Source organism: Lipotes vexillifer, unplaced genomic scaffold (assembly GCF_000442215.2).
Source record: "Lipotes vexillifer unplaced genomic scaffold, Lipotes_vexillifer_v1.1 scaffold64, whole genome shotgun sequence".
Classification (NCBI taxonomy): domain Eukaryota; kingdom Metazoa; phylum Chordata; class Mammalia; order Artiodactyla; family Lipotidae; genus Lipotes; species Lipotes vexillifer.
Window position 1 is genome coordinate 61,684 of NW_006791024.1, and position 20,037 is coordinate 81,720.

General features: G+C 39.2%; 1 protein-coding gene across 1 annotated transcript in view; it reads right to left on the reverse strand.

The window, feature by feature from the left end:
- LOC103073705 (protein lin-9 homolog) overlaps positions 1-20,037 on the reverse strand; it is a gene marked incomplete at its 3' end in the record, with an annotated part of 74,442 nt that overhangs the window by 38,841 nt on the left and 15,564 nt on the right. The window contains exons 5-7 of the mRNA XM_007464178.1: positions 13,516-13,649; positions 11,895-12,020; positions 1,187-1,344 (exon numbers count right to left, since the gene is read on the reverse strand). Coding sequence (XP_007464240.1) covers positions 1,187-1,344; positions 11,895-12,020; positions 13,516-13,649 — 418 coding nt within the window. The remainder of the gene's footprint in view (positions 1-1,186; positions 1,345-11,894; positions 12,021-13,515; positions 13,650-20,037) is intronic.

Consider the following 20,037-nt stretch of genomic DNA (forward strand, 5'->3'; position numbering starts at 1 on the left):
TCCAGTCCCACCTATTCTGCATTGTGACATGAGTACCTACTTACTGACACTGTAAAATTTTCAGTCTTATCAAATAATACTGCCAATCCTTAAATGCTGGAGCACTTAACTTTTAAGGATTTCCTAATTGGGTCTACGTGTCACTCTATTCACGCCAGCATTTCTCTGATTAGTAGTTATATTGTAGACTTTGTACTTATTTAAATGGGGTTTTTAGAACTAATATATTTTTTCAGGAATGCTATCTCTCCCTCACTCTATCTCCACCCCCATTCCCAGACTAATTTTGTAAAGAGAGAGACCATATATATCACCTGTAACTACTATACATGGTAGGTTATGACTAAATGCATTCTTCTCTTTTCCAACTGCATTTTATATGCATGATACACTCTTCCTTATTATCTACCATTCCTTTCATTACCCATTTTTACAATATAATGGAAACATGTACCACTTTTATATCCAGAAAATAATAATATAAATATGTAATTCAATGTTCCCTTTCCTCCAGAAAATATCCTCTGATTAATCCGACCATTTTTCAAACTCTTCCAGTACTATTACTACACTACCTACCCACTTCACACCTTGCTATTTCTTGTATTATATAAATTGCAATTTTAGATCACCAAATTATTAAGGATTAACTTAAACTTGAGGTTTTGGTGGTAATTTCCCTCAGTGCTGTAACTGAAGTGAACACATAGAATCACCACCTACAAATTGACAGAATTTACATCTTTACAGAATTTTGAGCAAACTACCTACTGAATAATTTAGTTTTATTCAGTCATTAGAAATGGAGTACTTCTAAACTCAAAGATCACAAGAACAATGGTGTTTGTGAACTAACCAGGTAAAAATGGTTAGAAAAGAAAATCAATGAGTGGAAGCAAAAACAGAATTCAAAATGTTTAAAATTTAAACATCATACTTATTTTAAATTTCACCTTTGTGGCAGTTTGCTTTAGTTTATGTTGTGGCAGACAGTGCTTTGAAAAGGTACACTTTTATCCAATTTCTTTAAAAATCAGACTTCACAGATTAAGAAACAGTAACCTCTACAGAATATTGCTATAGAATTATAGTTTAAGCTTTCTAAATATAAAAGCCATTTGTCTAATAAACGTTATCTTGGTGAAAAACTGCAAGTCAAAATAATAATAAGCTGATCTTCACCTACCTGTAACTTTGGTTCCAATAACCAGGGGCAAAGGAATTTCGTCTGGGAGATCCTTGAATTGTGAAACATCCGCCACTTTCCTTTGCTGTAAGAGCCTTATTTTCTGCCGTTTCTGTTTTAATGCTGATCTCTCTTCCTCAAAAAATGCAGAAGAACATCTAGAATAAATTATAAAAATCATATAAACTGATAACTGTCCTATATAAAAACTTCAAGTCAGACCATTCATCTCACTACTCCCTTTATTCTTCTCATTCTTTTAAGTACTATATTTAAAAATGGGTTATCAATAATAATTTTCTCTTCAAAGTAAATTACCTTTATATCTTTTTAAGAACAGGACCTTGCAAGACTGAAAGATACATAAGCAAGTCTAGATTATTCCTTCCTACAAAGCAGGAGGATTTGTTCACCACCCTTTGACAAACCTGCACCTGGATCCCAGGTCTCCTCTTAAGAACGTTCAGTTTCAATACTCTATTCAAAAGAACATGATATTTTTCCTGTGACCCAGTGAGCCTATCTGTACAGGAATTAAAGATGAGACTTGCCACTGTGTAAACTTTTAATCATATTTCCTGTCTTGAAGTATGAATACTGAATATACTCTTATCTTCTGTCATATTTCTATTTTCAAATTCTAGGATGAACCAAAGGTATTTAAACAAAGCTTTCAGGCCACGAAATATACATCCATATCACTACAGTCAAGATAATGAACATGCAAAGACATTAATCAGCCCCCTAAAGTTTCCTTGTGCCACTTTACTATCCTTCCTTTGCGTCTTCTCATTTCTATACTCCTACTTCTCAAGCAATCACTAAGTTGCTTTCTGTATTAAGTTTATATCTTCTAAAGTTTTATATAAATGGAATCATCTAGTATATACTCTTCCTTCAGGCTTCTTTCATTCAGCATAATTATTCTAAGATTTGTCCATATTGGTGTATGTATCAGTGGTTCATTTCTTTTTATTGTGACACATCCTATTCTATGGATATATCACCATTTGTTTATCCATTCACCTGTTAGTGGACTTACGGGTTATTTCCAGGTTTTGGCTATTACGACAAAGTTGATATGATCATCTGTGTGTGGGCTTCTGTACAAACATATGCTTTCATTTCTCTTGATTAAAGTAGTGGAAGGGCTGGGTCATACGGTCAATGTGTGTTTAACTCTTTAAGAAATCAAAGAATCCAAATATCACCAAAGAAGATATACAATTAGCAAATAAGCATATGAAAAGATGCTCCACACTATATGCCACCAGGGAAATGTAAATTAAATGAGATATCACTACACACTTATTAAGTTGCTAAAATCTGGAACACGGACAACTTCAAATGCTCGTGAGGATGTGGAACAACAGGAATTCATTCATTTCTAGTGGAATGCAAAATGGAAGACAGTTTGGTAGTTTCTTACAAAACTAAATATACTCTTACCATAAAATCAAACAATCATGTTCCTTGGTTTTTACTCAAATGAGTTGAAAACATATCCCCACAAAAATCTGCATAGATGTTTACAGAATCTTTATTCATAATTGCTAAAACTTGGAATCAACTAAGATGTTCTTCAGTAGGTAAGTGAATAAACAAACTGGTACATCCAGAGAATGGAGTATTATTCAGCACCAATAAGAATGAGCTATCAAATCATGAAAAGACATGGAGGAACCTGAATGCATATTACCAAGTGAAAGAAGCCAATCTGAAAAGGTTACATTCTGTGTGATCCCAATACATGACATTCTGGAAAATGCAAAGCTATGAAGACAATAAAAATATCAGTGGTTGCCAGCAGTTGTGGGGATGGGGAGAGGGGTGAATTGGTAGAACACAGATGATTTTTAGGGCAGTGAAAATACTCTGTAAAATATAATAATGATAGCTATATGTCACTAAACATTTGTCAAAACCCATGGAAGGTATAATACCAAGAGTGAACTCTAATGGAAACTATGGACTTTGGGTGGTTATGACGTGTTGGTGCAGGCTCATCAGCTGTCACAAATGTACCACTCTGATAGAGGACACTGATAGTGGAGGAGGCTATGTATGTGGTGGGGGGGGCGGTAAACCGGAAATCTCTGTATCTTCCTCTCAATTTTGTTGTAAACCTAAAATGACTCTTAAAAAATTAAGTCTTTAAAAAGAAAGAAAGGAACTGCCAAACAGTTTTTTCAAAGTGGTTATACAATTTTATATTCCCATTAGCGGTGTATAAGAGTTCAAGTTTCCCCATAGCCTCACCAACACGTGGTAGGCTTGGTCTAGTAAATTTTCAACACTGTGGTTTTAATTTTCAGCTGTGCCGCGCAGCATGAGGATTCTAGTTCCCCAACCAGGGATCAAACCCGTGCCCCTTGCAGTGGAAGCATGGAGCCCTAATCACTGGACCACCATGGAATTCCCGTTTGATTCTTTTTTTTTTCTTTTTTGCGGTATGCGGGCCTCTCACTGTTGTGGCCTCTCCCGTTGCGGAGCACAGGCTCCAGACGCGCAGGATTAGCGGCCATGGCTCACGGGCCCAGCCGCTCTGCGGCATGTGGGATCTTCCCGGACCAGGGCATGAACCCGTGTCCCCTGCATCGGCAGGCGGACTCTCAACCACTGCGCCACCAGGGAAGCCCCCGTTTGATTCCTAATACTGAATTTTCAGAGTTCTTCATACACTCTGGATATAATATACACTTTCAGCAATCAAATTTTATTTAAATAGTATTTTTGCATAGTTAATACATTCATAGCCTTCTAATTTAAAAGGTTCAAAAGGCACTGAAAACTCTAATACCTCTGTCCCTTGGTTTCCTGTCTTCCAGAGGATCATGACTGTAAGTTTTCTACATGTCCTTCATGGATACTTTAGGAATACACAAGCAAAAACTGCTTATGTTCCCTTCTTATTTTCCCCACATAGCTACAATATGCTCTGTTGTGTATTTTGCTTTCTTAAAGTATCTTAGCAATCACTTCTATATCAGTACATTAGAAACCTCCTCTGTTTTTTGGTGGGTTTTTTTGGCGACACCAAACAGCATGCGGGATGCTGGTTCCCCGAATAGGGATTGAACCTGTGACTGCTGCAATGGAAGCGCAGGGTCTTAACCCCTGGACCTCCAGGGAAGTCCAACTTCCTCTGATTTTAAGTTAAATGATTTCAGAGTTTTCTACTATTTTGGGGTACCATACTAATTAATCATTCCTCTATTTATGGACACTTAGGTTTTTGCCAATCTTTTGCTTCTACAAATACTACTGTACATGTCATTTTACCCATGTACAAGTATTTCTGTGATCTAAATTCGGAAAAGTACTAGGTTACAGGGTATGGAAATTTGTAAATCTGACAGATATTACCAAATTGTCCTCCACAGAGGTTATATAAATTTAATCTCTCACCACCAACAGTGACTTTTTCACCACACCATTGCCAAACCCAACATATTAAAACTTTATGAACTCCATTGATCTGATAGTTAAAAACAGTATTCTGATTTTATATTTGATTTTATATTTCTCACTATGAGTAAGATTGAACTGTTTTCATCTGTTCAGAAGAGCCATTTCTTTTTCCTTTCTTATGTACTGTCATATAAACAGACACTTCTATTATAGGTTATTTGACTTTTTTTTAATTGATTCATACATAGTTTTTCATATATTTGGAAATTAGTCTTTTGTCTCTGATAAGAATTATAAATATTTCTGTTATTGTCTTTTGACTTTGTTTATGGATTTTCTGTAGGGGGGCAATGCAAAATGTTTTTATTTTTATGAAGTCAAATTTATCGATATTTTCTTTTATGGTTCCTAGCTTTGGGGCCTGTTAGAAAGATCTTCTCCAATTCAAGATCAAGCAAAACTCTCCTACAGGTTCCCCTAGTGGTTTTACTGTTTCATTTTAAAAATGTGAATCTCTGATCCTTTTCAAATGTTTCCTGGTATAAAGATATGAAACCAACTTGTGTTTTCTTAGATTGCTTCAGAGAGGTCTCAGTATCCATTAAATAAGTAATTTAACCCCTCTCTCCCCTATGTGCTTGAGATGCAACCACTGTTATCATGTATGAAATTCCTGTAGACATCTCTGATTCTATCTGGACTTTCTCTCTTTTTTTTTTTTTTTGGCTGTGTTGGGTCTTCGTTTCTGTGCGAGGGCTTTCTCTAGTTGTGGCAAGTGGGGGCCACTCTTCATCGCGGTGCGCGGGACTCTCACTGTCGCGGCCTCTCTTGTTGCAGAGCACAGGCTCCAGACGCGCAGGCTCAGTAGTTGTGGCTCACGGGCCCAGTTGCTCCGCGGCATGTGGGATCTTCCCAGACCAGGGCTCGAACCCGTGTCCCCTGCATTGGCAGGCAGATTCTCAACCACTGCGCCACCAGGGAAGCCCCTCCTCTCCTTTTTAATTCATCTGTCTGTGCATGTACCACTACAACACCATTTTGATTATGATCACATTATATCTATTTTAATAGGTGATAATACATACTACATATGTATGTATGATACTACATACTCTCCCTTTATTATCTTGCTTCTTCAGAATTTTCCTGGATCTTCCTGCTTGATTTCTCCTCTTATATGTGAATTTTAGAATTAACTGATCTAGTTTAAAGTAAAAAAAAAAGGGGGGGCCTACTGATATTTTTATTGGGACTGATTTTAGAATGCTGAGTATCCTAATCCAAGATCATCTATGTCTTCCCATTTCCTCATTTGTATCCTGCACATTTCCTGTTAAGCTCCTTCTTGGTATTTTATTTTACTTTTTTTTTTTAGGATATTTGGAAAAGTATACTGTATCAGTAATTTGTAGTGTACCTCAACTTCCTCAGAGAAAAGAAAAACTATAAACTTTTGTTGAAAATAAAGACTTCATTTCAACTATTAATTTACCTTGATGAAGTAAAGGACTATAAAATTCAACAATGTTATGGTAACATAAGGATAAATTAATAAGAGAAATATTATGACAAACTGCAGAATTATAACTAAACAATAAAATCAGGTGTGACTAATATCTCATTCTGACAATAATTAGAAACAGTGTGGCTTAATTTACTCAAACATGTAAAGTCATAGCAAAAAGCCCCCAAATGGCCTAAAGTAATTAACAAAGACCATAAATTACCTGTATGAAACACACTAACATATCACATTTTGACCTGTTCTTATAAATGAGGGAAATATTGAAAACATCAGCAGCAATGTCATCTTTCAATACAAGGGATAAAATAAAATATTACCAGTTCAATGAAGAGCTCTCCTTGAATTTCATTACTATCTACAGAAATCATGAAAACTAAACTCCATACCTACTTGTCCAAGTCACTTTATAATTCCAAGTCTTCTCTGAATTTCCCCACCATTTAAACTGAAAAAGTCTTACACATGCTTTTACTAGGCAGACAGACATAATATGAGACTAATGATGTAGTATATTGTAAAATTTCACTCAAAAGTAATATAAGGTTTTCTGATGTGTTAAGAAAGCAAGATAACACTAGAAAAGAAAAAGCAGTTTAACACGAAAAGTAACTCTCGGGAAGTAACATATTGGATATATGCACTTGATTTGTTTTTACATAAAGTAAAACATGCATTTGTGGAAAGGCTCTTGAGGTGATAAAGAGAGTTTTACAAAAGGTAATAACAATGTATACGGGGAGAGAGGGGGAAGATGGCGGAAGGGTAAGACGCAGAGATCACCTTCCTCCCCAAAGGTACATCAGTAATACATCTACATGTGGAACAATTCCTACAGAACACCTACTGAACGCTGGCAGAAGACCTCAGACCTCCCAAAAGGCAAGAAACTCCCCCACGTACCTGGGTAGGGCAAAAGAAAAAAGAATAAACAGAGACAAAAGAATAGGGACGGGACCTGCACCAGTGGGAGGGAGCCGTGAAGGAGGAAAGGTTTCCACGCACTAGAAGCCACTTTGCGGGCGGAGACTGCGGGTGGCGGAGGAAGGGAGCTTCCGGGCTGCGGAGGAGAGCGCAGCCACAGGGGTGCGGAGGGCAAAGCGGAGAGATTCCCACACAGAGGATCAGTGCCGACCGGCACTCACCAGCCCGAGAGGCTTGTCTGCTCACCCGATGGGGCGGGCGGGGCTGCGAGCTGAGGCTCGGGCTTCGGTAGGAGCCCAGGGAGAGGACTGGCTATGTGAACACAGCCTGAAGGGGCTAGCGCGCCACGGCTAGCCAGGAGGGAGTCTGGGAATGGAGCTGCTGAAGAGGCAAGAGACTTTTTCTCCCCTCTTTGTTTCCTGGTGCGCGAGGAGAGGGGATTAAGAGTGCTGCTTAAAGGAGCTCCACAGACGGGCGCGAGCCGCGGCTAACAGCGCGGAGCCCGGAGACGGGCATGAGATGCTAAGGCTGCTGCTGCCGCCACCAAGAAGCTTGTGTGCGAGCACAGGTCACTATCCACACCTCCCGTCCGGGGAGCCTGTGCAGCCCGCCACTGCCAGGGTCCCGGGATCCAGGGACAACTTCCCCGGGAGAACACACGGTGCGCCTCAGGCTGGTGCAACGTCACACTGGCCTCTGCCGACACAGGCTCATCCCGCACCCCGTACCCCTCCCTCCCCCCGGCCTGAGTCAGCCAGAGCCCCCGAATCAGCGTCTCCTTTAACCCCGTCCTGTCTGAGCGAAGAACAGACGCCCTCAGGCGACCTACATGCAGAGGCGGGGCCAAAACCAAGGCTGAGCCCCGGAAGCTGTGCAAACAAAGAAGAGAAAGGGAAATCCCTCCCAGCAGCCTCAGGAGGAACAGATTAAATCTCCACAGTCAACTTCATGTACCCTGCATCTGTGGAAGACCTGAATAGACAACCAATCATACCAAATTGAGGAGGTGGACTTTGAGAGCAAGATTTATTATTTTTTCCCCTTTTCCCCTTTTTGTGAGTGTGTATGTGTATGCTTCTGTGTGAGATTCTGTCTGTATAGCTTTGCTTTCACCATTTGTCCTAGAGTTCTATCTGTCCGTTTTTTGTTTTTTGTTTTTTTTTACTTAAAAAAATATTTTTTTCTTAATAACTACTTTTTATTTTAATAACTTTTATTTTACCTTACTTTATTTTATTTTCTTTTATCCTCTTTCTTTCTTTCTACTTTTTCTCCCTTTTATTCTGCGCCGTGTGGATGAAAGGCTCTTGGTGCTGCAGCCAGGAGTCAGTGCTGTGCCTCTGAGGTGGGAGAGCCAACTTCAGGACACTGGTCCACAAGAGACCTCCCAGCTCCATGTAATATCAAACGGCGAAAATCTCCCAGAGATCTCCATCTCAACACCAACACCCAGCTTCACTCAACGACCAGCTAGCTACAGTTCTGGATACCCTATGCCAAACAACTAGCAAGACAGGAACACAACCCCACCCATTAGCAGAGAGGCTGCCTAAAATCATAAGTCCAAAGACACCTCAAAACACACCACCTGATGTGGACCTGCCCACCAGAAAGACAAGATCCAGCCTCATCCACCAGAACACAGGCACTAGTCCCCTCCACCAGGAAGCCTACACAACCCACTGAACCAACTTTAGCCACTGGGGACAGACACCAAAAACAACGGGAACTATGAACCTGCAGCCTGCAAAAAGGAGACTCCAAACACAGTAAGATAAGCAAAATGAGAAGACAGAAAAACACACAGCAGATGAAGGAGCAAGGTTAAAACCCACCAGACCTAACAAATGAAGAGGAAATAGGCAGTCTACCTGAAAAAGAATTCAGAATAATGATAGTAAAGACAATCCAAAATCTTGGAAATAAAATAGAGAAAATGCAAGAAACAATTAACAAGGAACCAGAAGAACTAAAGATGAAACAAGCAACAATGAACAACACAATAAAAGAAATTAAAAACACTCTAGATGGGATCAATAGCAGAATAACTGAGGCAGAAGAACGGATAAGTGACCTGGAAGATAAAATAGTGGAAATAACTACTGCAGAGCAGAATAAAGAAAAAAGAATGAAAAGAACTGAGGACAGTCTCAGGGACCTCTGGGACAACATTAAACGCACCAACATTTGAATTATAGGGGTTCCAGAAGAAGAAAAGAAAAAGAAAGGGACTGAGAAAATATTTGAAGAGATTATAGTTGAAAACTTCTCTAATATAGGAAAGGAAATAGTTAATCAAGTCCAGGAAGCACAGAGAGCCCCATACAGGATAAATCCAAGGAGAAACACGCCAAGACACATATTAATCAAACTGTCAAAAATTAAATACAAAGAAAACATTAAAAGCGGCAAGGTAAAAACAACAAATAACACACAACGGAATCCCCATAAGGTTAACAGCTGATCTTTCAGCAGAAACTCTGTAAGCCAGAAGGGAGAGGCAGGACATATTTAAAGTGATGAAGGAGAAAAACCTACAACCAAGATTACTCTACCCAGCAAGGATCTCATTCAGATTTGATGGAGAAATTAAAACCTTTACAGACAAGCAAAAGCTGAGAGAGTTCAGCACCACCAAACCAGCTTTACATCAAATGCTAAAGGATCTTCTCTAGGCAAGAAACACAAGAGAAAGAAAAGACCTATAATAACAAACCCAAAACAATTAAGAAAATGGGAATAGGAACATACGTATCGATAATTACCTTAAATGTAAATGGATTAAATGCTCCCACCAAAAGACACAGACTGGCTGAATGGATACAAAAACAAGACCCATATATATGCTGTCTACAAGAGACCCACTTCAGACCTAGAAACACATAGAGACTGAAAGTGAGGGGATGGAAAAAGATATTCCATGCAAATGGAAACCAAAAGAAAGCTGGAGTAGCAACTCTCATATCAGACAAAATAGACTTTAAAATAAAGAGTAGGGCTTCCCTGGTGGCACAGTGGTTGGGAGTCGCCTGCTGACACGGGTTTGTGCCCCAGTCTGGGAGGATCCCACATGCCGCGGAGCGGCTGGGCCTGTGAGCCACGGCCACTGGGCCTGCGGTCCAGAGCCTGTGCTCCACAACGGGAGAGGCCACAACGGTGAGAGGCCTGTGTATCGAAAAAAATAAATAAAATAAAATAAAGACTATTAGAAGAGACAAAGAAGGACACTACATAATGATCAAGGGATCGATCCAAGAAGAAAATATAACAATTGTAAATATTTATGCAACTAACACAGGAGCACCTCAATACATAAGGCAAATACTAACAGCCATAAAAGGGGAAATCGACAGTAACATATTCATAGTAGGGGACTTTATCACCCCACTTTCACCAATGGACAGATCATCCAAAATGAAAATAAATAAGGAAACACAAGCTTTAAATGATACATTAAACAAGATGGACTTAATTGATATTTATAGGACATTCCATCCAAAAACAACAGAATACACATTTTCCTCAAGTGCTCATGGAACATTCTCCAGGATAGATCATATCTTGGGTCACAAATCAAGCCTTGGTAAATTTAAGAAAATTGAAATTGTATCAAGTATCTTTTCTGACCACAATGCTATGAGACTAGATATCAATTACAGGAAAAGATCTGTAAAAAATACAAACACATGGAGGCTAAACAATACACTACTTAATAACGAAGTGATCACTGAAGAAATCCAAGAGGAAATCAAAAAATACCTAGAAACAAATGAAAATGGAGACAACCCAAAACCTATGGGATGCAGCAAAAGCAGTTCTAAGAGGGAAGTTTAGAGCAATACAATACTACCTTAAGAAACAGGAAACATCTCAAATAAACAACCTAACCTTGCACCTAAAGAAACAAAATTGAGCTCTTTGTAATGAGGTGGATGGACCTAGAGTCTGTCATACAGAGTGAAGTAAGTCAGAAAGAGAAAGACAAATGCCGTATGCTGACACATATATATGGAACTTAAGGAAAAAAATGTCATGAAGAACCTAGGGGTAAGACAGGAATAAAGACACAGACCTACTAGAGAATGGACTTGAGGATATGGGGAGGGGCAAGGGTAAGCTGTGACAAAGTGAGAGAATGGCATGGACATATATACACTACAAAACATAAAACATAGCTAGTGGGAAGCAGTCACATAGCACAGGGAAATCAGCTCGGTGCTTTGTAATCACCTAGAGGGGTGGGATAGGGAGGGTGGGAGGGAGGGAGACACAAGAGGGAAGAGATATGGGAACATATGTATATGTATAACTGATTCACTTTGTTATAAAGCAGAAACTAACACACCATTGTAAAGCAATTATACTCCAATAAAGATGTTAAAGAAAAAAAAGATTGTACTATGAAATAGCATGTTTCTAGAAATTATAAAACGTATTTATGTTTGTCACACCACAAAATGTTAATAAAGTTCACAATTGTTTAATTCTTTCACTAAAAAATTAAAATTTTACAGGATAAAAAAAAAATGTCTGCATAACCTTATAGCGTCATTAAATGATTTTTAGTGCATTCTTAAATATTTTTTGGAACACAGTGGAGCATAGATAATATAACAAAATTATGTTCAAAGCCTGTGACCTAAACAAAAATGAAATTGTGCATTTAATTATAAGATGCATAAGTATAAAAAGCACCTACATTAATGTTGGTCAGTAGGATGTATTTAACATATAACTATTCTGGAAAGTTGTGTTTTGGTACTAGTCCTTTTGAAGATGAAAAAGTCAATATGGTAATGATACTACCAACTAATTTATTAATTTTATTTTAAATAAAAACATTATTTTTACCTCCGTGGTTTCCCCATAAGCCGCCTGATTTTTCCCCATTCTACTCTTGTTAACTTTCTTGTTTTCAGATTAGGAAAAGATTCCTTTAGACAAACACAGAAGTCATTGTCGCCTTCAAAAAGTGGTCTGTAAGACAGAAATGGTATTTTAATAGTTAATATACAATGTGTTACTTAAGAGCCATAAAATTCAAAATATGCATTCCAATTTTCAACATATTAATCACAAGATGCCAAACTTTCACTTCTAACCAAAACAGGCACAAATTCCAAGTGTTAAAATTAAACTAGATCCTTTGCATTTATGAAACAAATAATGTGTAAAAGTTACTCAAGAAATACTGTCTGTGCTTGAGACTCCAAAAGACACTGATTTTTGTTAAAAATCTCCTATAGGAGTCTATCCTTCCAGAGGTTATCTTGGCATTATCATTATATCTGGTGAGGATAAACAATGTTAGCTACAAAGTATCTTTGTCCCAAAAGTAATACCATCACCAGGGACTCCTCTTTGAGAGTAAATTCGTTTTAGAAAACTGGGGGACTCCAGAGGGTTAGATTAGTTCTTGGGAAATCGAGGACTCGGATCATACTAGGACACCCTGAGAGCTCTCTTAAGCCTATGAAACAATTTGTGGACAAAAATAAAACAATTTTATGCATGAGTTTGGGAAACCAGGAACCAGTCTCAGCAATGACACATGAAATGTCTTGGGCTTAAATATGAATGTTCATGAGATTCACAGGGTGCAGAGTACGCAACTGGTGAAAGCAGAGAAAGGAAATAAAGATAAGCAGTCAGCAAAGCAAGCACCACTGACTGGCATGGATTAGATAAGATTAGATTGTGATGGATGAGAAATTCTCAATAAATTCTGTTGTTGAATAATTGGATATCACCCAAACCTCTTACTATGTTCTACTTAAACATTTACATATAACTAAAATGTATGAATATCATCCCCCAAATAGAAAGACTCATTAAAATCTTCCTGAATCACTTTTACCATTAATAACTGTTTCTCTACTATTATACTAGTATTTAAAATCTCGAGATTTATAAAACAAGTTCCATTCACTGCAAATAATGGTGCTTTGTTTTTAGGGTATCTCCACTCCACAGTCTTTGTAAATTATAATATGGAGATTATACATTCATTTGATTTTTCAGAAAAACATATAATAACTTCTTCCCCAAAAGGGGGAGGAGGGAAGAAAACTATGAAAAACGGAAATGGATCAAACTAGAATGAGGAATAGAAAAAGAAATTCAGGAAAAAATTAGAATCAAAATAGACCTCTAGAAAAGGTTGAGGCTTTGAAAGTTTTTTTTTTTTTTTTTTTTGCGGTACGCAGGCCTCTAACTGCTGCGGCCTCTCCCATTGTGGAGCACAGGCTCCGGACACACAGGCTCAGCGGCCATGGCTCACGGGCCCAGCCGCTCCATGGCGTGTCGGCGTGTGGGATCCTTCCGGACCGGGGCACGAACCCGTGTCCCCTGCATCGGCAGGTGGACTCTCAACCACTGCATCACCAGGGAAGCCCAGGTTGAGGCTTTTAACATTTGAAAATCTTAAACTTCTGGTTCAAATGATACTTGTGATATAAGCCATGATACATACTTATCTATATTTGAGTAGAACCACTCATATATGCACCACTTATGTGCTTTGGGAAGCTTGAGTAAGTTACGTAATCGAAAACCAATCTTCTGTGAGGCCTTCTTATCTGGTGTTGACATTGTTGCTGTAAATTTCTGTACAATAAAAAAAAGAGATTAATTACAGTTCCATTAAGTAAAAATGAACATCTATAACAGTGAATACATTTGTAAAAAGCCAGATTATGGTAGGTACTCAAAAAGATTCAACAATATACAAAATGAAAATTTTTGTTATTATTTAACAAATATACATTCTGATTATTTCTTACAAAGTTAAAGCCTCCAATTTCATCACATATTTTGACAAGGAGGGTGAAATATTTGCCCCCGCCATGTTTGCACTACAGTGTAATTTCAATTTAGGTATGTAGGAAGAAGATACTTTTGAAAAATATTTCTAGAGTTCTAGGTCCAGAAAAGACAAGTAAGGACTCTGACACTATTGTGAGAGACAGAGTGAGAGCGAGAGAAAGAACCTGAAGAAAATATTACTCATTTGTATGAACTTTAAAAATGTTTGGAAAGATGTTTTGTACTCATGGATTGGAAGAATATTGTTAAAATGTCCATAATACCCAAAGCAATCTACAGATTCAATGCAATCCCTATTAAAATTTCAATGGCATTTTTCACAGAAATAGAACAAGCAATACTAAAACTGTTATGAAACTACAAAAAAACCTGAATAGCCAAAGTAATCTTGAGAAAAAAGAACAAAGCTGGAGGCATCATGCTCCCTGATTATAAACTATATTACAAAGCCACAGTAATCAAAACACAATGGGACTTGCATAAAAACAGACACATTAGGGCTTCCCTGGTGGTACAGTGGTTGAGAGTCCGCCTGCCGATGCAGGGGACACGGGTTCGTGCCCCGGTCCAGGAAGATCCCACATGCCATGGAGCGGCTGGGCCCGTGAGCCATGGCCGCTGAGCCTGCACATCCGGAGCCTGTGCTCCGCAACGGGAGAGGCCACAACAGTGAGAGGCCCGTGTATCACAAACAAACAAACAAACAAACAAAACAACAGACACACTAGAGCAATGGAACAGAATTGAGCCCAGAAATAAATGCACGCATATATGGTTAACTGATATTTGACAAGGTAACCAAGAATACTCAATGAGGAAAAGACAGTCTCTTTGATAAATGGTGCTGGGAAATGGTTTTCATGTGCAAAAGAATAAAACTGGCTTCCTGTTTTACACCACTCATAAAACTTAACTCAAAATGGATTAAAGCCGTAAATGTAAGACCTGAAACCATAAAATTCCTAGAAGAAAACATAGGGAAAAGTCTCCTTGACACTGGTCTTGGCAATGATTTTTTGGGGATGATACCAAAAGCAAAGGTAACAGAAGCAACAATCAACAAGTGGGACTACATCAAAGTAAAAAGCTTCTGCATCGCAAAAGAAAAAAATCAACAAAATGAAAAGGCAGTCTACAGAACAAGAGAAAATGTTTGCAAATCATATATCTGATAAGAAATTAATACCCAAAGTATGTAAGAAACTCATAGAACTCAACAACAAAAAGACAACCTGATTAAAAAATGGGCAGAGACGCTGAATAGACATTTTTCCAAAGAAGACACAAATGGCTAACAGGTACATGAAAAGGTGCTCAACATCACTAATCATCAGACAAATGCCACAGTGAGATATAACCTCACACCTGTCAGAATGGCTATTATCAAAAAGGCAAGAAATAACAAGTGTTGGAGAGCATGTGGAGAAAAGAGAACCCTGTGAACTGTTGCTGGAAATGTAAATCGGTGCAGCCAGTATGCAAAACAGTATGGAGGTTCCTCAAAAAAATAAAAACAGAAGTATCACATAATCCAGCAATTCTAACTCTGGGTGTTTATCCAAAGGAAATGAACTATCTCCAAAAGATACATGCAGCCCCATGTTTGCTGCAGTATTATTTACAAAAGCCAAGACATGGAAACAACCTATGCATCCACTGACAAATGAATGAAGAAAATGTGGTGTGTGTGTGTGTGTGTATATATATAAATAATATTATTCAGCCATGAAAAAGAAGGAAATCTTGCCATTTGTGACAACATGGATAGGCCTTGAGGACATTATGCTAAGTGAAATAAGTCAGACAGAGAAAGACAAACACCATATAATTTTACTTATATGTGTGACCTAAAAAAAAAATTACCTTCCTCCCCACAAAAAACCCAACTCAGGAGATACAGAGAACAGACTGGTGGTTGCCAAAGACAGGGGTAGGGGGGCAAATGAAATGGATAAAAAAAGGTCAAAAGATACAAACCTCTAGTTATAAAATAAATAAGTCATGAGGATGTAATGTACAGAACGGTGACTATACCATACTGTATACCTGAAAGTTGCTAAGAAAATAAATTTTTAAAGTTCTCATTACAAGAAAAATATTTTTGTAACTATGGTAATGGACGTTAACTATAGTAGACTTACTGTGGTGATCATTTCACAATATATACAAATACTGAAATCATCATGTATACCTTAATATAATGTTGTCAATTACATTTCATTTTTTAAAAAGGTTAAAAAACACCATCAGAACATCAGAAGAATACAACACAACCAAGTGGAATTCATTCATGTCAAGAATACAAGGATGGGTCAGTATTAGAAAACTATTAATGTAATCTGTCATTATTAATAAATCAAACAATAAAAGTCATATGATCACCTCCACTGATGCTAAAAACACTTGATAAAATTCAATATCCATTAAAAAAAACACTTAATGGAATATAAAAGTAGACAAAATGACTAAAAAAACATGATATACCAGAAGTTAAATGATACAACTAAAGTAGTACTTGAAAGGAAATTTAATTCATTGGGTAAATGCTTATATTATAAAAAAGGAAAAATTTCAAATGAATAACTTATCCTTGTACCTTAAGAAACTAGAGAAAGAAGAAAACTCAAAACAAGCAGAGGAAGAAAATAATAAAAATTAGAGCATAAATAATAGAAAGAAAAAATAGAAAACCAATAGAGAAAAATCAATAAAACCAAAAGTTCTTTGAAAAAAATTGACAAACCATTAGCAATACTGACCAAGAAAATAAAAATAGATGAACACTTTCTTAACCTTCAAAACACAGTTCTCCCCATTCCAATCGAAAGGTCAGTGTCGGACTTCCCTGGTGGCACAGTGGTTAAGAATCCACCTGCCAATGCAGGGGACACGGGTTTGAGCCCTGGTCCAGGAAGATCCCACATGCCACGGAGCAACTAAGCCCGTGCGCCACAACTACTGAGCCTGCACTCTAGAGCCCGCAAGCCATAACTACTTAGCCCTCGTGCCACAACTTCTGAAGCCCGTGCGCCTAGAGCCCGTGCTCCGCAACAAGAGAAGCCACAGCAGTGAGAAGCCCGCACACTGCAAAGAAGAGTAGCCCCCGCTCGCCACAACTAGAGAAAGCCCTCGTGCAGCAATGAAGACCCAACACAGCCAAAAATAAAATTAATTAATTAAAAAAAAAAGGTCAGTATCATATTCAATGTTAAAATTCTAAAAACATTCTCATTAAAGTGAGGAATATGACAAAGATGTTGATTATACCCCTATTTTTTAATTTTTTTTTTTGTCGTACGCGGGCCTCTCACCGCTGTGGCCTCTCCCGCCACAGAGCACAGGCTCCGGAAGCGCAGGCCCAGCGGCCATGGCTCACGGGCCCAGCCGCTCTGCGGCATGCGGGATCCTCCCAGACCGGGGCACGAACCCGTGTCCCCTGCATTGGCAGGCCTCCCAACCACTGCACCACCAGGGAAGCCCTATACCCCTATTTTTGACACTGTTTTGATGGAATTAGCCAATTAAACAAAAGGAATAAAATTGTAAAGGAGAAGACAAAATTACCATTATTTTCAGGTGATATGACTCCCCCAGAAAACTCAAGAAAATCAACTATAACCATTAAAAGGAATAAATTAATAAAGTGGGAGAAAACAAAGTTGTTATACAAAAATCTCTACTTAAAAAAAATCATTATCGACTCAACTACCCCCGAGCCTGAGGGGAGTGCAGACTCACTGAAGCTGCTGGCTCTGGAGGGGCCCCACCAGCTGAAGCCGCGACAGTCTTTGGGACCCTGGGCCAGTTGTTTCGACAAGTAACTTAAAGACAAAATGGAAAAACAAGGTTTGTGCCTGAGATCATGTTGATGTGAAACCAGGGATGGCTACCTCGTGCCAGCTCATTCATCCTGGGGTAAGCCAGCTGCCATGTTATGAGGACACTCAAGCAGCCCTCAGGAGAGATCCATGTGGCAAGGAACTGAGGCCTCGTACCTACAGCCACGGAATCAAATTATCAATGCCTGAAGGAGACTGACCAGAGGCCCAAGGACACAGGAAATATCAAGGTCATTACACAAACATCAGCCCCACAGAACCCCTAAAGCCCAGATCCTGAAGAAGCAAAAGAGGAGATAAACTGCCTCAAAAGGGATATTGGCTATGTATACTCCCTGCAAGAGTACATCAAAGGGTTTTTTGCCACTGATGATGACAAGAGATGTTACAATGGTACTTTACGTTTTCAATATAATGGAAAATAAACCAAAAAAAAGAGAAAAAAGCATTATCGGGACTTCCTTGGTGGTGCAGTGGTTAAGAATCCACCTGCCAATATAGGTGACACAGGTTTGAACCCTGCCCCAGGAAGAGCCCACATGCAGCAAAGCAACTATGCCAGTGCATCACAACTACTGAGCCTGCGCTCTAGAGCCTGTGAGCCGCAACTATTGAGCCCGAGTGCCACAACTACTGAAACCCACGCACCTAGAGCCCATGCTCCACAAGAGAAGCCACTACAATGAGAAGCCCGCACACCGCAACGAGAAGCCCACACACCACAACGAAGAGTAGCCCATGCGCAGCAACAAAGACCCAACGCAGCCAAAAATAAATAAATAAATAGATAAATAAATAAACAGATAGATAAATAAATCATTATCTTTTCTATATATCAATGAGAACAAAGCAAACAAGAAATATCCTGTTTATGACAGCAAAAATAACAAGAACAAAAAGTATTAAACACCTAGGAATATACTTAAGAAATGTGCAAGATTGACATGGAAAAAAATGTTAAAGTCTACTAAGGGGTACTAAGGCTTGAATAAGTAGAACTACAACCAGTTCTTGGATGGGTAGTACCAATGTTACACGTCATAACCCCCAAATTAATTTATAATATTAGTTCAACATCAATGAGAACCCCAACAGAATTTTTTTCCTAGTCAAGTTGATTCTGAAGTTCATATGGAAAAATAAATGTTCAAGTGTACTTAGGAAAATCTTAAAAAAGGATAAGTAATAATGTTATATCAGAGATTAAACCACAATATAAAGTCACATTAAAACAATTTGAGGGACTTCCCTGGTGGCGCAGTGGTTAAGAGTCCTCCTGCCAATGCAGGGGACATGGGTTCAATCCCTGGTCCAGGAAGATCCCACATGCCGCGGAACAACTAAGCCCGTGCGCCACAACTACTGTGCCTGCGCTCTAGAGCCCACAAGCCAAAACTACTGAGCCCATGTGCCACAACTACTGAAGCCCGTGTGCCCTAGAGCCCGTGCTCCGCAATGAGAAGCTCCCACAATGAGAAGTCCACATGCCGCAACGAAGAGTAGCCCCCACTCACAACTAGGGAAAGCCCATGCGCAGCAACGAAGACCCAATGTGGCCAAACAATAAATTAAAAAAAAAAAGTTGACACAAGCACATACAGAGACATGCTAGACATAAAGAGAAAGAAAGTCTAGAAATAGGGGTTTCCCTGGTGGCTCAGTGGAATCCGCCTGCCAATGCAGGGAACATGGGTTTGATCCCTGGTCCAGGAAGATCCCACATGCCACAGAGCAACTAAGCCCATGCCACAACTACTGAGCCCACGTGCCACAACTACTGAAGCCCTCGTGCTCTAGGGCCCATGTACCACAACTACCAAAGCCTGTGCTCTGCAACAAGCCACCGCAAGGAGAAGCTCACACACCAAAATGAAGAGTAGCCCCCACTAGAAAAAGCCCCCACTAGAAAAAGCCCCCACTAGTAGCCACAACTAGAAAAAGCCTGCATGCAGCAACGAAGACCCAATGCAACCATAAAAAAACAAACAAACAAACAAAAACTTAAAGAAAAAAAAGAAAGTAACTTGGTCTTCCCCATTTGAATTCTTAAAAAAAAAAGTCTAGAAATAATCCCAAATATATACAGGAATACAGCTTGTCATGCAGCAGCACTATAAACCAATGTATAAAAGATGGATTGGGGCTTCCCTGGTGGCGCAGTGGTTGAGAGTCTGCCTGCCGATGCAGGGGACACGGGTTCGTGCCCTGGTCAGGGAAGATCCCACATGCCGCGGAGCGGCTGGGCCCGTGAGCCATGGCCGCTGAGCCTGCACATCCGGAGCCTGTGCTCCGCAACGGGAGAGGCCACAACAGTGAAAGGCCCGCGTACC